At 44.0% G+C, this 16,731-nt stretch overlaps 1 protein-coding gene across 1 annotated transcript in view; it reads right to left on the reverse strand.

Annotated features, from left to right (window-relative positions):
• Positions 1 to 1,157: 1,157 nt before the first annotated feature.
• LOC140210079 (hyaluronidase PH-20-like) overlaps positions 1,158 to 16,731 on the reverse strand; it is a 32,943-nt gene continuing 17,369 nt past the window's right edge. The window contains exons 3-4 of the mRNA XM_072278873.1: positions 7,227 to 7,316; positions 1,158 to 5,362 (exon numbers count right to left, since the gene is read on the reverse strand). Of these exons, the coding sequence (XP_072134974.1) occupies positions 5,069 to 5,362; positions 7,227 to 7,316 (384 nt within the window). The 3' untranslated portion in view covers positions 1,158 to 5,068. The remainder of the gene's footprint in view (positions 5,363 to 7,226; positions 7,317 to 16,731) is intronic.

Below are 16,731 nucleotides of genomic sequence, written 5' to 3' on the forward strand. Positions count from 1 at the left end.
TAGGAAAATAGATTATTATCTGAATGGTGGCCGATTAGGAAAAGGGGAGGTGCAACGAGACCTGGGTGTCATTATACACCAGTCATTGAAAGTGGGCATGCAGGTACAGCAGGCGGTGAAAAAGGCGAATGGTATGCTGGCATTTATAGCGAGAGGATTCGAGTACAGGAGCAGGGAGGTACTACTGCAGTTGTACAATGCCTTGGTGAGACCACAACTGGAGTATTGTGTGCAGTTTTGGTCTCCTAATCTGAGGAAAGACATCCTTGCCATAGAGGGAGTACAAGGAAGGTTCACCAGATTGATTCCTGGGATGGCAGGACTTTCATATGAAGAAAGACTGGATGAACTGGGCTTGTACTCGTTGGAATTTAGAAGATTGAGGGGGGATCTGATTGAAACGTATAAGATCCTAAAGGGATTGGACAGGCTAGATGCAGGAAGATTGTTCCCGATGTTGGGGAAGTCCAGAATGAGGGGCCACAGTTTGAGGATAGAGGGGAAGCCTTTTAGGACCGAGATTAGGAAAAACTTCTTCACACAGAGAGTGGTGAATCTGTGGAATTCTCTGCCACAGGAAACAGTTGAGGCCAGTTCATTGGCTATATTTAAGAGGGAGTTAGATATGGCCCTTGTGGCTACAGGGGTCAGGGGGTATGAAGGGAAGGCTGGGGTGGGGTTCTGAGTTGGATGATCAGCCATGATCATAATAAATGGTGGTGCAGGCTCAAAGGGCCGAATGGCCTACTCCTGCACCTATTTTCTATGTTTCTATGTTTCTATCACTCCGGAGAAACATTGTATCATTTCTTAATGCATGTATGCATTTCTAAATGACAATAAAAGAGGACTGAGTGTTCTCATAATCTAAAATAAGAGGCGCAAAAAGAAAGCTAAGATAGAGAGAAAGGTGAGGTGATGTACACAGATTCACTGTCCATTCAGAAATCTGATGATGGAGGGGAAGAAGCTGTTCTTAAACTTTGAATGTGTGTGTGTGCCTTCAGGTTCCTGTACTTCCTCCCTGATGGTGGTAATGAGAAGAGGGCATACTCTGGGCGATGGGGTCCTTAACAATGGATACTTCCATCAAGTGCTTATGCAACTGTTTCTCAATCAGGAGCAATAACTCAGACAGATTTGAAAACTATTTGACAAATATTTTACTTGGTCCAAGATAGATTGAAAATCAGTACATTGATTTCTCCAAAATATGCATTTGTGCATAAAAATATCATTTGTAATATACACCATCATTTGCTTCAATTGTTTGCATGATTTGTCTTTTTTCCCCTTTCTCTTGCACATCGGGTGTTGGTCTTTACATTTATTTGTTTATCTTTGACTGGGTCCTTTCTGGTTTCTTGCTTTGTGGCTACTTGTCAGCGAACAATTCTTAAAGTTGTATAATTTATACATTCTTTTGATAATAAATGTAGTTTGAATCATTTAAATATAAAATTTCTTCATATAAAAATAAAACTAAATAAATTAATGCAACCATAATGGCTTTGAACTTGTTGACGTCTGATGCAGAGATGTTGCGAATGAGAGTAAAACAATCGTCATTCACACAGAGTGTGACCCAATGACCGTGGACGCTGACGTGGCCAGAACCCTGCCCAGGCTGTACCATGATGATAGCGTAGAGGCTAGCGTAACGCTTTATAGCACTGGAGTTCAACACCTGTCACTGTCCGTAAGGAGTTTGTACATTCTCCCCACGACTATGTAGGTTTCCTCCAGGTGCTCCAGTTTCCTCCCACATTCCATAGGGGTTAGTAAATTGTAGGCATTGAGAGCATGGAGACACTTGAAGGGCTGCCCCCAGCCCATCTTCAGACTGTGCTGGTCGTTGGCGCAATTGATGCACTTCTCTGTATATTCCGATGTACGTGTGACAAATAAAGCTAACCTTTAATCTTTAGGCCAACACCTCCCAGTTCCCTCATTAATACCTGACAGAACGAGCGAAGGAGCTGCCAGCTCAGAGCCAATGCCCCAGGAGCGCATCGGAGGGGCTACAACATTGATTCGTTGAATGGAGTGAAATTTTATCACCTGGTGGAGGCTCAGTATGTAGTACTCTCAAAACCGAGATCAATGGGTGGTGAAATATTGAGGAAATCAGTAGATAATGGGATGGTGCAGGAAGGATAGGAGGTAAAAGATCAGAATTGATCTTATTGAATGGCAGAATTGGTACTGGAGGGTGAATGGCCTGACCTTGGTTCTGATGTTCTAACGTGATACCATAAGATTGCAGGGAATCATTTAGAAATCACTCTGAAATTGATTTTTCAACATACAATACAACAAATTAATAGTAATAATGTTTACATAATGCCTGTCATAATAAAATGCCCCTTGGAGATCAAGGAAACCACTGGAGATACATATCCAAGAGATCCCATGCCTTCCAGAGATACAGAATGCGGACTCAGTAGTCCAGATCAATAAAATGAGCTGTTGGAGGAACTCAGCTGGTCAGGCAGTATCTGTGGAGGTAAATGAAAGTGCAACCTTTTGGGTTAAGACCAAAGTCTGTGTGGATGAATGGTCCCGACCCTAAATGTCGACTGTCCATCTTTCTCCATAGAGGCTGAATGACCCACTGGGTTCCTCTAGCAACATGTTTTTTTTTAAGAACTAATATCAGAATCTGTTCTTGTGTTGTATACAGTGTTCTTTGAATACAATGCTTTACTGGCTGTGTCCTGACTCATACCAAGACCTATTCACCCATCTCCTGTGTGCTTGCTGTCCTGTACACACCCCCACGCAGTCAGCCATGAGTGGTGCTCTGTCCATGAGTTAGGTACACAGATAGTACTGGGAAACGAGGATCATAAAACAGCAAGGACTGGGGACTGATGCTGCTTTTCCCGGGTGAATTTGGCTCCATGCTACATTGGACTGCTTAGTTCAATAGTAAGACCTTAAGACATAGGAGCAGAATTAGACTATTCAGCCCATTGGGTCTGCATCAACCCCATTCTCCTGCCTTCTGGTGTGTAAGTAAAGTTAGACTATAAGACCATAACTATCAATTCCATCATCCAAATCATTAACATAGAACATAAAAGGAAGCAGTCCCAACATAGATCCCTGTGGAACACCACTAGTCACTGGCAGCCATCCAGAAAAGGCTCCCTTTATTCCCACTCTTTGCCTCCTGCCAATCAGTCAATGCTCTATCCAGGCTAGTATCTTTCATGTAATACCACGTGTCCTCAGCTTGCTAAGTAGCCTCATGTTGTCACAGCTCCCATGATTCAGGTTCAATACCGACCGCAGTGCCCTTGCGTGGAGCTTCCAGTTACTCCCTCTCACTCTGTGGATTGTGTCCAGGAGCTACGTTTCCCTCCTACGTCCTAAAGGCGGGCTGGTTGATAGGTTACTTGGTCGCTGTAAATTGGATGGCAGGAGAATGATGGGAGAGTTAATGAGTCTGTCTCAGAGAATGACTTCCAGGGAAATTAATGGGGAAATTGTGAGATAGTTCCAAGAGCTGGCATGTATTCAATGGGCCATATGGTCCCTTTCTACACACTAGAGAAGAGGAATAGGAGGTGCAGGACGTTCATTACCTTCAGTTAATTCTTTAGATTATGGGTGTTCCGATAATCATGTCAACAGTCCCTTTGGCTATGAAATTACATCAATATCAAATTTTACATGAACAATTAGCCTTTGTGAAAGGGACTTCTAAATTTCTATCAACCATTGCGTGTAGAAATGTTTCCTAACTTCACCAGAAGGAAATGCCTTTAAATGGGGTTGAGAGGGAAAATAAATCACCCATGATGGAATGGTGAAGTAGACTAAATGGGCTGAATGGCCTAATTCTGCTCCTATGCCTTATGATCTCATGATCTTAACATTTATACCATGGATTCTTAAATATTTCAAAGCTTTTCCCCAAGATTGAATAATTTCTGCCAAATCTCATTTAATGGGATTTGGTCTTTACTTCCCAGATACACCTTTTATTAATCACCAATATTCACCGTTTGCCCTCTCACTCTCTCCTGTCATTCAGTCTTTCCAGAGCTTTACCCTGTTGTAGATTCTTCCTTCTGATCTCTCTATTCTCGTGTCTCAGGATTACTCCACAGCTTAAAGGTCTTTTTATCCTTATAATGCAGGAGTCCCCACCCTGAGGTCTGCGCACCCTCGGTTAATGGTAAGGCTCCATGGCATAGAATGAGTTGAGAGCCCCTGCTACAGTGTATTTCTGATGACCTGAAGCATTGATGTTGTTTTCCTCTCCATAGGCGCAGCCTGACCTGCTGACTACCCCCAGCATTTCCTGTGTTACTTGTAACATTTTGCTGAAGTGTGTTTCTTGGGGAATGTATGACCTTTAGCAATATTCCTCTGCAAGACACACAAAACACTGGAGGAGCTCAGCCAGTCAGGCAGCTGGAAGGGAATAAACAGTCAACGTTTTGGGCCGAAACCCGTCTTCAGGACTGGAAGGGAAGGGGGCCAAAGCCAGAATAAGAAGGTGGGGGAGGGGAAGGAGTACATATGCAGGTGAAGGGGAAGGTGGGTGGGGGAGGGGGTGAAGAAGTGAGGCGTTGGGAGTTAATAGGTAGAAGAGGTAAAGTACTGAAGAAGAAGGAATCTTATAGGAGAGGAGAGTGGATCCCCCAGAAGAATGGATAGTATTTTGCATAGTTGGGGAATTAAGGGTTATGGGGAAAAAGTAGATAGAGATGATTTCGATGGCCAGATCAATCTTATTGGATGGTTGAGCAGATGGCCTACTCCTGCTCCTATTACTTATGTTCTTATGGACCAGGGGAGAAAGGGAAGAAGGGTGGTGATAGGCAGGTAAGAAGAAGAGAGGAGGTGAGAGGGAACCAGAATGGAAATGATGGGAACGGTAAAAGAGAGAAGAGGAAGAGTGGAGAAATTACCAGAAGTTTGAGGAATTGATATTTATGCCATCAGATTAGAGGCTACCTAGAAATAGGAGGTTCTACTTCTCCAATCTGAGTGTGGCCTCATCCTGATAGTAGAGAAGGCCATGGACAAACATGTTGGAGCACTGTCAGTGTTACTAAAAGTTGCAAGCTTTCCCAGCGTAACACTGACAGGTGAACTTCTCTGAGAGGTAGCGCAGATCCTCCACGGAGGCCTGGCCCCTTGCCACCAGGTGGCCATTTGCCTCCCTGTGGATCTTGAAGTTGCTGGGGTTCAGGTGGAGGTAGCTGTCGGAGTCCCAGTGTTTTCTCAGGCATCGGCCATTGTTGTCACACAGCTTCTTGCTGCACAGCCTTGCAGCATGGGTCACGTTCAAGACGTAATGGTTCAGGAGGCCCTGGACGTGACTCTGCAATACGTTGCAGGTATGCTGTGGGAGAGAAGGAAGAGTTGTGTGAGCAGTGGTACAACTCCAGTATTCCGCAGCACTGATGGGATGTGGACATCAATGTCAAGTTTATTGTCATACGCACAAGTACATATGTAAATTCATTTATTATCAAAGTACCTATAAGTCACCATATACTGCCCAGAGATTCATTTTCTTGCAGACATTTCACAACAAGTACAAAGGAGCACGATAGAGTCAATGAAAAGCTACACACAGCAAAGACAGACAGACAGCAACGTGCAAAAGACAACCAAATATGCAAATCCAAAAAAGAAAAACAAATTAATAATGAATAATTAATAACGCTGAGTGAGGATATGTATGAGAATAAAGGCTGATTTATACTTGTGCATCAACTCGACGCCGTAGGTACGGCGTCGCCGCGAACCCTACGCAGAGTCCACGCGGATCCCTACGCCGTAGCCTGACACGCACCTCTTCCAAAGTGTAACTATGCGTCATGGCAACGCAAACCGCAACAACTGTGATTGGTCTGTTTGGTAGCATCACATTTCCTCTATGCTACAATAGCTTCCTATTGGGCGACTGAGGGGCAGGGAAGGAAGCTTTACAGACCTCCAAAATTATGGAGGACGCATTTTGCTTTCACGAAAAAAGACGCTTGCTTTAAACTTGTTTATCCCGAGAGAGACTACCATGACCATGAAGCCTTGGATGGGCAGGTGTGTGCGCATGCGTGACGTACCCGAATTGCAGAGTGACGCAGACACATCGGCGCACAAGGAAAAATGCTCACAATGTGGGTAGGCCACTTGCGTAGGTTACGGCGTCCATTTGACGCACAAGTATAAATCAGCCTAAAGGGTGCCACAGTTGCATAGCGGTTAATGTAATGCTTTACAGTGCTAGCAATCAGGGTTCAACCCCCACCACAAAAGAGATTGTATGTTCTCGCCATGACCACGTGCGTTTTAAAGTTCAAAGTGAATGATGGGATGTGGAAAGTCAAAGTCAAATGTAAATCCAAAGTATATTTATTATTAAAGTATGGCACCATAAACTACCCTGAGATTCATTTTCTTGTCGGCATTTACAGCAAAAATAGACTATAGAATGTGTGGAAAAAAACTATACATAAACAAAGACTTGTAAGCAACGATTGTGCAAAAGAAGACAAGATGTGCAAATAATTAAAAATAATAATACTACAAACATGAGTGGTAGAATCTGTGACAGTGAGTCTGTAGGTTGCAGAATCAGTTCAGCGTTGAGATGTTATCATGTTGGTACTGGAGACTGATGGTTGGAGGGTAATAACTGTTCCTGAATCTGGTGTTGTTGGACTCAGTGCTCCGGGTGCTCCAGTTTCCACCCGCATTGCAATGACGTACGGGTCAGAGTTAGTGAATTATGCCGGCTGTGACAGAGAGCAAGTCCTATACAAATAGTAGGAGTGAGCTAGGGCTTTTCTCTCTGGAGCAAAGGATAATGAGAGGTGACTTGATAGAGGTGTACAAGATGATAAGAGGCATAGATACAGTGGGCAGCTAGAGACTTTCTCCCAGGATGGAAATGGCTAACATAATGGGGCCTAATTTTCTGGTGACTGGAGGAAAGTATAGGGAGGATGTCAGAGGTAATTTTTTTTTAACAGAGAGTGGTGGGTGCATGGAATGTGCTGCCAGGGGTGGTGGTAGAGACATTTAATAGGAGCATGGATGAAAGGAAAATGAAGGGCTATGTGGGAGGCAGGGGTTAGATTGATCGCAGAGCTGGTTAAAAGGTCAGCCTAACACCATGGGCTGAGGGGCTCGCACCATGTGCTATGGAAAAGAGAACTCAACTGTCTATGACTTTGATAAGCATGAATGGCAAATCTTACTTTATTGATAGTTGTAGTTGTGCTTTCCCAAAGCACTATGCCCGCTGCTCCAAGGGCCGCACTTTCACCGATTGTACTGACCAGATCGGCCTGAGGGAAGAACAAATGTATCAAAGGTTATAAATCCGAGGACTCAGAGCTGCTTAAGTTAATGTGTTTAATGCATTTCATCTCAACCGGGACAGCGTGGTAGTGCAGCGGTTAGCTCCATTGTTATACAGCGCTGGCAATCACCGATTGGGGTTCAAATCACACCGCTGTTTGCAAGCCGTTTGTACGTTCTCCCTGCACCCGGTGGATTTCCTCCAGGTGCCCTGATTTCCTCCCACCTTCCAAAGACTTACGGGTTAGGGCACTGGAAGCACGGTGATGCATGTGTGCAGCTCCCAGCTCAGTCTTCACTGATTTGATTTGAAACAAATGATGCATATCATTTTATGCGTCAATGTTACGAAGTACATGTAGCTATCCCTGTAGATGTAGCTTCCTTCCTGTAACTATCCAGCTTCTCATCAAAACTCACTCAGGTGTAATACCCTGGCCGTCCCCACACAACATCCATTACCTGATCTTTCCTGCTCTCCTTGTTCCATCGACAATTATTGAGACTGTTCATATGTTCACATTTATTTAAGTTTGATTATTGACGTCTGTGCATTGTGCTAACTGTCGATTGCTTATGGCTGTTTGCACTATTGTCTTGTGAATTGTTCATTGTTATTGTGTTGTTTGTTTGGAATCAGAATCAGGTTTAATATGTGGTGAAATTTGTTAACTTTGCAGCAGCAGTACAATGCAATACATGATAATATAGTGAAAAAATCTGTCAATTACAGTAAGTATATAAAATAGTTAAATTAAGTAAGTAGTACAAAATAAAAATAGAAATTAAAAAGTAGTGAAGTAATGTTCATGGGTTCAACGTCCATTCAGAAATCAGATGGCAGAAGGAAAGAAGCCGTTCCAGAATCGTTGAGTGTGTGTACCTTCCTGATGGTAATAATGAGAAGAGGGCATATCCTGGATGGAAGGAGTCCTTAATGATGGACACCACATTTCTGAGGCATCGCTCATTGAAGATGTCCTGGACACTACAGAGGCTAGTACACATGATGGAGCTGACTAATTTTACCAATCTCTGCGGCTTACTTCAGTTGTGAGCAGTAGTTCCACCGCCGTACCAGACACTGATGCAGCCAGTCAGAATGTTCTCCACAGTACATCTGTAGAAATCTGTGATTATTTTTGGTGACAAACCAAATCTCCTCAAACTCCTAATGAAATATAGCCGCTGTCTTGCCTTCTTTATAGCTGCATCAAGATGTTGGGTGCAGGTTATGTCTTCAGAGATATTGACAGCTAGGAACTTGAAATTTCTCACCCTCTCCTCTTCTGATCCCTCTATGAGGACTGGTGTGTGTTCCCTCATCTTACCCTTCCTGAAGTCAGTTCTTTGGTCTTCAGAAAGATTGAGACATGGGAACGCATCAGTCCTCATTGAGGAATCAGAGATGGAGAGAGAGTTAAGGCACCAAACCACAATCAATTTATTGCCTTTTAAAAATATTTTTGAGGTACAGTGATATAGGTCCTTTCGGCTCTTCAAGCAGTGCTGCCTAGCAACCTGTGATGAATTCCTAGACCAATCACAGGACAATTTACAAAAATATTATTCTGATTCTGATGTAACAAATAAAGCTAATCTTTAATCTTTGAAATAGACATCAAATGTCATCCTCCAGCTAAGTGAGGGCCAAAATAAAGTGGCGGAAGGCCAAATTAAATTAGGAATTTACTTTGTTCCCACTGTTTCCTGCCATCATTCTGTGTCTGTTCCTTCCGACGTGGAAACCTTGTGCCTTCTGGTAATGCAGCTGGAAACTTTAGGTTCTGCAGTTGTTTTGGTCACTGAACTGATTGCCCTGTTGTTTGTGAAGTATGCAGACAATGTTTCTGTACATCCATATGGAATGTTTCTGTGGGGAGAAATCACTTTTATCATGCGTATCCGCCATCAGATTTCTGAATGAATAACGAACCCATGGACACTACCTCACTAATATTGCTCTTTTTTGCATTACTTATTTATTTTTTTTTGTATTTTTTCTTTATGTAAGTATATTTTTATTAGTGTAATTTAATAGTACTTTTTATGTATTAAACTGTACAGCAAAACAATTTTCACAACATAGGTCAGTGATAATAAACATGATTATGATTCTGGGCATTTCAAAATTTATTTAATTAAGTCCCGGCTGGTGGCATAGTGGCATCAGTGCCGGACTTTGGGACGAAAGGTCCCGAGTTCGAGTCCAGCCGGCTTCCCTGCACACTTTCCATCCGTGCTGGGTTACGAGCTGGTGATCTCTTTGGAAACTCACCCAGCAGAAGGCAATGGCAAACCATTGCTGTAACTTGCCTCGTACGCGGTTCCCCACTACGTCAGAGAGGCGTGGAGGGAAATCGTCCACTAACCGGAGAAACTCCGGATGCGACGTACCTTTCCTTTCCTTTATCCAGTTAAAATCCCCTAATTAAGAAATTTTGGAGCAGGTCCATATGTCTTTGGAATGTGGGAGGAATTCTGCATTCTGTTATTGCTCTTCCCGTGTACTATCTTGATGCACTGTTGTAAAGAAATAATCTATGGGCATGGCATGTGAGACAAAGTTTTTCACTATATCCTGTTACTTTCGCATACTTACTATGCGAAAGTCTTTAGATGGTTGCTATACACGAATGCTCCAGATGGCTCTTGACATGTGTTGGCAACAGCACATGATGGACGTCGAGCTCTATAACGACCCACCAATGCTCACCACTGAAATCGAAGGTGAGAAGACTGCAACTAGCGGGGCACTGTCTAAGCCACCCCGAGCTACCTGCCAGCCTAGTCATCATATGAGAGCCCAAGCACGGGAGAATGAACCTTGCGCGCCCTCCCAAGACTATGGTCAACACGCTCCTAGAAGACAGTGGCGCGGCTAATGTAGATGAACTGAACACACTGATGAGGGAGAGGGAGAAGTGGAGAGTCCGTCATTGTGCCCGACGCTGGCCCCCTAGGCCTGAGTCGACGTAGTAGTAGTACTTGTTACTTGTGACAACAATAAACCAATTTACCAATTTAGCACTGCCCAACCTTATCTCAGTATGTCTGTAGCCCTACTGTTCAGGACTCTTCACCTACTTGCATGGCATCACAGTCCAAAGATGTACCGGTTGGTAAGTTAACTGGTCATTGTAAATTGTCTCGTGTTTAGGTTGGAATTAAATCAGTGGATTGCTCAAAAAGCCGGAAGGGCCTATTCTGCACTGTTTCTTGATAAATAAATAAATAGTAATTAAATATAAGAAGCATTTATATGAGTGTTTGAATTGCCAAGGCACAGCAAGCCAAAGACTACATGTTAGTAAATAGAAATAGTACTTTATACTTCATACTTTATTATCGCCAAACAATTGATACTAGAACGTACAATCATCACAGCGATATTTGATTCTGCGCTTCCCGCTCCCTGGATTACAGATAGATAGTAAATATTAAAAATTTAAATTATAAATCATAAATAGAAAATAGAAAAAGGGAAAGTAAGGTAGTGAAAAAAAACCGAGAGGCAGGTCCGGATATTTGGAAGGTACGGCCCAGATCCGGGTCAGGATCCCTTCAGCAGTCTTATCACAGTTGGAAAGAAGCTGTTCCCAAATCTGGCCATACAAGTCTTCAAGCTCCTGAGCCTTCTCCCGGAGGGAAGAGGGACGAAAAGTGTGTTGGCTGGGTGGGTCGTGTCCTTGATTATCCTGGCAGCACTGCTCCGACAGCGTGCGGTGTAAAGTGAGTCCAAGGACGGAAGATTGGTTTGTGTGATGTGCTGCGCCGTGTTCACAATCTTCTGCAGCTTCTTCCGGTCTTGGACAACTTCCATACCAGGTAGTCGTCCTGTCAGTAAAGATAGGACCTGGTGGTCAGCATGTATATGGTGGGCCGAAGGGCCTGTTCCTGAGCTGTCTGACTCCATGGCATCCAAGTGTGAGGAGGCTTTCTGCTTCCACCACTCTTGCGGGCCAAGACTTCCAGTCACCCCCCCCACCCCCTGGGTGACAAAGCATTGCAGTTAATGTAACACTTTATAGCACTGGTGATTGGAAGATTGGGGTTCAATTCCCGCCATTGCCTGTAAGGACTTTATACGTTGTCTCCGTGACTGCGTACACTTCCTCCGGGTAGTTCTGGCTTCCTCCCATATTCCAAAGGCGTATGGGTTAGGGTCAGTAAGTTGTGGGCATGCTATGTTGTCGCCATAAGCATGGTGGCATTTGCGGACTGTCCCCAGCACATCTTCAGATTGCGTTAGTTGTTGGGGTAAGTGACACATTTTACTGTTTGCTTCGATGTACATGTGACAGTTAAAGATAATCTTCATTTACTTTAGTTTCCATGCCCCCTGGCCTTTGACGGCCTGCATCTCACATCATCCCTTAATACATTAAGGGTGCCACGGTGGCGTATATTACAGCTCGGGGCGTAGGAGTTGGCAGGTCAATTCCGGTATTCTCTGTAAGAAAGTTTGTACGTTCTTCCTGTGAGCGCGTGGGTTTCCTCTGTATGCCCCGGTTTCCTCACACAGTCCAAAGACATACTATGAATTGGTCACTGTAAATTGCCCTGTGATTGGGCTCAGGTCAAGTAGATGGGTTGCTGGATGACATGGTTTGTTGAGCTGAAAGGGCCTGTTCCACACTGTATCTCTAAATAAATAAATTACAGTCAGTGCTGTGCTCTTTATGTGCTGCAAGACAGAAATGGTAGTACACATCAAGTTCCCACGGCAGTTTTTGTCTGATGTTGCTTGAAGGGTAAACATTCTCCATCACCAGAGACACCCTGTCCACTCTCCCTTGTCATCATGTGCGAGGAATGTTTTATATCCAGCTGAGTGGGCAGGCAGAACCTGGGCCTAACATCTCATGCGAAAGGTGATGGTTCCAACGTTTCAGAAATTCATGAGCGGGTCATAAGAAGACTTAAGAGATTGCTGATGCCTGGAATCTGAAGCAACTAATGATTTGACTTTGGGTGAAAAGGTTTTACACTGGGTACCTTCTACTTCACTCTCAGTCATGGTGCAGGACTTCAACCCATCCTTTCCCCACCCAGATACTGCTCAACCAGCCGAGTTTCTCCAGCAGATTGCCTATTGCTCCAGATTCCAGCACCTGCGGTCTCTTGTGTCTTCAAGTCCTTTGTGAATTTTGTACTCAGAGGTCTTGAGATAGACTTGAATTTGTAGGTAAGAATGTGATCACTGAGCTACCATTATGCATTAAGTGTACATTACTGTGAACACACCACAGATGGAAAGTATCTTGATAGGTTGCATCATGGTCTAGTACGGCAATGTGAATGTTTAGGAAGGCAAAAAGCTTCAGAGAGTAGTGGGCTCAGCCCAATCATGGGTATATCCATCTCCACCATCGGTAGTATCTACGGGAGGTGCTTGCTCAAGAAGGCGATGTCTATCATCGAAAATCCCCACCATCCAGGCCATTCCATCTTTCCATGACTACCATTAGACAGGACGTTCAGAGCCTGAAGTCCCACATCAACAAGTTCAAGAACAGCTACTCCCCGTCAACATTTCTGTTCTTGAGCTTGCCGGCAATAACTCAGGCCTTTCCAGCAGGTGCTGCTTCAGGAAGGCAACATCTATCATCTTCTCACAGCTACCACAGGGCAGGAGGTACTGAAGCCCAACATCCCCTACCACCGGGTTCAAGGTTCATTCATGTCATGAATAATTGCACAGTTCCTAGTCACTACCTCAGTACAGCAACACTATGATCACTTGATACTTTTGCAATAAAGTGGACTTAGATTTTATTTGTTCTAATTCTGTTGTTTCTTGTAAAAACTGTGCCCTGTGCATGAGTTCATTGCGGATGCTGCTTTTTTGATGCAACGTGCCTGTGACGCTACTCCAAGAAAGTTTTTCATTGCACCTTTGCATACAGGTACTTGTGTCTATGACAATAAATAAAGAATCCATATATGCTTCGAGATTCAAATCAGTGCCACTATTCAGCTCTCAAATCTGTCTGCCTGACCCAGTCTTGGTCTTAGCACCATTTTCCTGGTCTCTTCATTTCCCTTTGCAGTTTAAATGTCAGTCTCCACCTTGACTATGTTCAATGACTTCACCTCATCATGTGAAAGGATAATGGGAGTGACATTCAGCCCCTCCAGCCTGCTCAGCCGAAAAATGATCAGACATCCCTCATTGTAGCTGAAAGAGCTATCCTAATCAATCCCTCAAACCCACTTTCCTGCCTTTTCCATGTACATCTTGATACTCTCCACAGCTCTTTCATTATAGAATTCCAATGAGGCATCACCTTCTGAGAGAAGAAATCCCTCTTCATCTCCTTCTTCAACAAGCAATCCCTTATTCTGAAGCCATGCCCTCTAGCTCCAGATGCTCCCGCTGGGGAACTCACCTCAGGATCCACTCTACCATTCCCCATTGGAATGTTACACGACTAAGTTCTGCTAAACTCTGAAGATGTATGCCTAGCCTGCTCAGCGTCTCCTCATATGTCAGATCCGTCATTCCTGGAATCAACCTGGTTAAGCTTCTCTATGCTGCTTCCAAGGTTAATATAGACTTCCACAAATATGGATTCCAAAACGGTCTGTGCTACTCCAAGTGTGGTCTCCCCACTACCCTGTAAAACGGTATCAAAATATCCCTGCAGTTATACTTGGGAACTCTTCCAATGTAAGCCAATATTTCTTATTTCTTGCTGTCACTATAGTATGTGCAAAAGTCTTAGATACATATATATATCTAAGTAAGGCCTTTGACAAGGTCCCGCATGGGAGGTTAGTTAGGAAAATTCAGTCGCTAGGTATACATGGAGAGGTGGTAAATTGGATTAGACATTGGCTCGATGAAAGAAGCCAGAGAGTGGTGGTAGAGAATTGCTTCTCTGAGTGGAGGCCTGTGACTAGTAGTGTGCCACAGGGATCAGTGCTGGGTCCATTGTTATTTGTCATCTATATCAATGATCTGGATGATAATGTGGTAAATTGGATCAGCAAGTTTGCTGATGGTATAAAGATTGGAGGTGTAGTAGACAGTGAGGAAGGTTTTCAGAGCCTGCAGAGGGACTTGGACCAGCTGGAAAAATGGGCTGAAAAATGGCAGATGGAGTTTAATACTGACAAGTGTGAGGTATTGCACGTTGGAAGGACAAACCAACGTAGAACATACAGGGTTAATGGTAAGGCACTGAAGAGTGCAGTGGAACAGAGGGATCTGGGAATACAGATACAAAATTCCCTAAAAGTGTCATCACAGGTAGATAGGGTCGTAAAGAGAGCTTTTGGTACATTGGCCTTTATTAATCGAAGTATTGAGTATAAGAGCTGGAATGTTATGATGAGGTTGTATAAGGCATTGGTGAGGCCGAATCTGGAGTATTGTGTTCAGTTTTGGTCACCAAATTACAGGAAGGATATAAATAAGGTTGAAAGAGTGCAGAGAAGGGTTACAAGGATGTTGCCGGGACTTGAGAAACTCAGTTACAGAGAAAGGTTGAATAGGTTAGGACTTTATTCCCTGGAGCGTAGAAGAATGAGGGGAGATTTGATAGAGGTATATAAAATTATGATGGGTATAGATAGAGTGAATGCAAGCAGGCTTTTTCCACTGAGGCAAGGGGAGAAAAAAACCAGAGGACATGGGTTAAGGGTGAGGGGGGAAAAGTTTAAAGGGAACATTAGTGGGGGCTTCTTCACACAGAGAGTGGTGGGAGTATGGAATGAGCTGCCAGACGAGGTGGTAAATGCGGGTTCTTTTTTAACATTTAAGAATAAATTGGACAGATACATGGATGGGAGGTGTATGGAGGGATATGGTCCGTGTGCAGGTCAGTGGGACTAGGCAGAAAATGGTTTGGCACAGCCAAGAAGGGCCAAAGGGCCTGTTTCTGTGCTGTAGTTTCTATGGTTTCTATGGTTTCTATATAGCTAGGATGTCTAAGAGTTTTGCACAGTACTGTAGTAATTTTATGTATTGCACTGTACTTTGCCACACAGAAAAAACAGATTTCATGACATATGTGAGTGATGATAAACTTGATTCTGACATGGGTCTCTATTGTGGACTGAAAGTGGGAAGGGGAAGGGAGACAGGAATCATGTTTGAGGAAAAGAGGAAGGGAGAGGGGAGGAAGCATCAGAGTGACACTCTGTAATGATCAATAAACCAATTGTTTGGAATCAAATGATCTTGCCTGGTGTCTCAGGGATGGATGTGTCTGCACCCACACCAACCCTGTCTCTTACACTCTTTCTCTGTCACCTGTCCCACATCCCTCCCGCGTCGCTCCACCCTCGCCATTCTCAACATCCTTTGCTCCTGCCAGATTTACAAACTCGCTCTCCACTCCATGTTAACAAATACAATACTGTGCAAAAGTTTTAAACAGCCTCGCTATATATTTGCACGGTAGTGTTCATCCCAAATCTTTAGTGTCTCACGAATATAAAATCATGAAGGGCATAGATATTGAGAATGCACACAGTCTTATTCCCAGTGTTGGAGAATCAAAAACTAGAGGGCATGGGTTTAAGGTGAGAAGGGTGAGATCTAATAGGAATTCTTTCACCTAGAGCATGGCCCCGTATGTGGACAACATCCCGGGCACCAATCAGGGACTGGGGCCATACTATTTTTTGTGGCTGTTTTTTTTGCCATTGTAATTATATGTGCTGTATGCGCTCTGCGCTGTGCTGTGTGTGACTGTCGGTACTGTGTTTCACGCCTTGGCTCCAGAGGAACATTGTTTCATTTGGCTGAACATGTGTATGGTTGAATGAGAATTAAACTTGAACTTGAGTGAGCTGCCAGAGGAAGTGGCTGAGGGAGATGAAATAACCTCATTCAAAAGGTGCATAGACAAGCACATAGATAGAGCTGGGGTTCCCAACTTCTTTATAACATGGTCCCCTACTCTTAACCGAGGTGTCTGTGGACCCTACGTTGGGAACTCTGGTGTAGAGGGATGAGGGTGAAACATTGGTAAATGGGTCTAGGTTAGCTGGGCAGCTAGGTGAGCATGGACTGGTTGAATGAAGGGGCTGTTTCTGTGCATTTCTTTAATTGCATTTTCCTTTTTCCTTCCAAATTACATAACCCCTCACTGTACTCCATCTGTTAGCTTCTCACTTAACCTACCCACATGCCTTTGTGTGCTCTTTGTGCCCTTCCCACAGCTTGTTAAACGAACTGCTCTGAGAGCCCCAGTAATTCTGACGATTGACAAACTGTGAGGGTGACTGGGTAATGGCCTAAAGCAACAGCCAGCAAGTCTCTGTGTAGGTTAGCAGAGGACCAACTAATAGATTGTTTGCCTTTTTTAAAGTTCTCATTTGGCAGGCTCTCTCAGCTCCTTTGATCTGGGATTATGGTCAAGGACCAAGGTAGCACCAGTACCTCTCCTT

The sequence above is a fragment of the Mobula birostris genome, chromosome 14 (genome assembly GCF_030028105.1).
Source record: "Mobula birostris isolate sMobBir1 chromosome 14, sMobBir1.hap1, whole genome shotgun sequence".
NCBI classification, from domain to species: Eukaryota; Metazoa; Chordata; class Chondrichthyes; order Myliobatiformes; family Myliobatidae; genus Mobula; species Mobula birostris.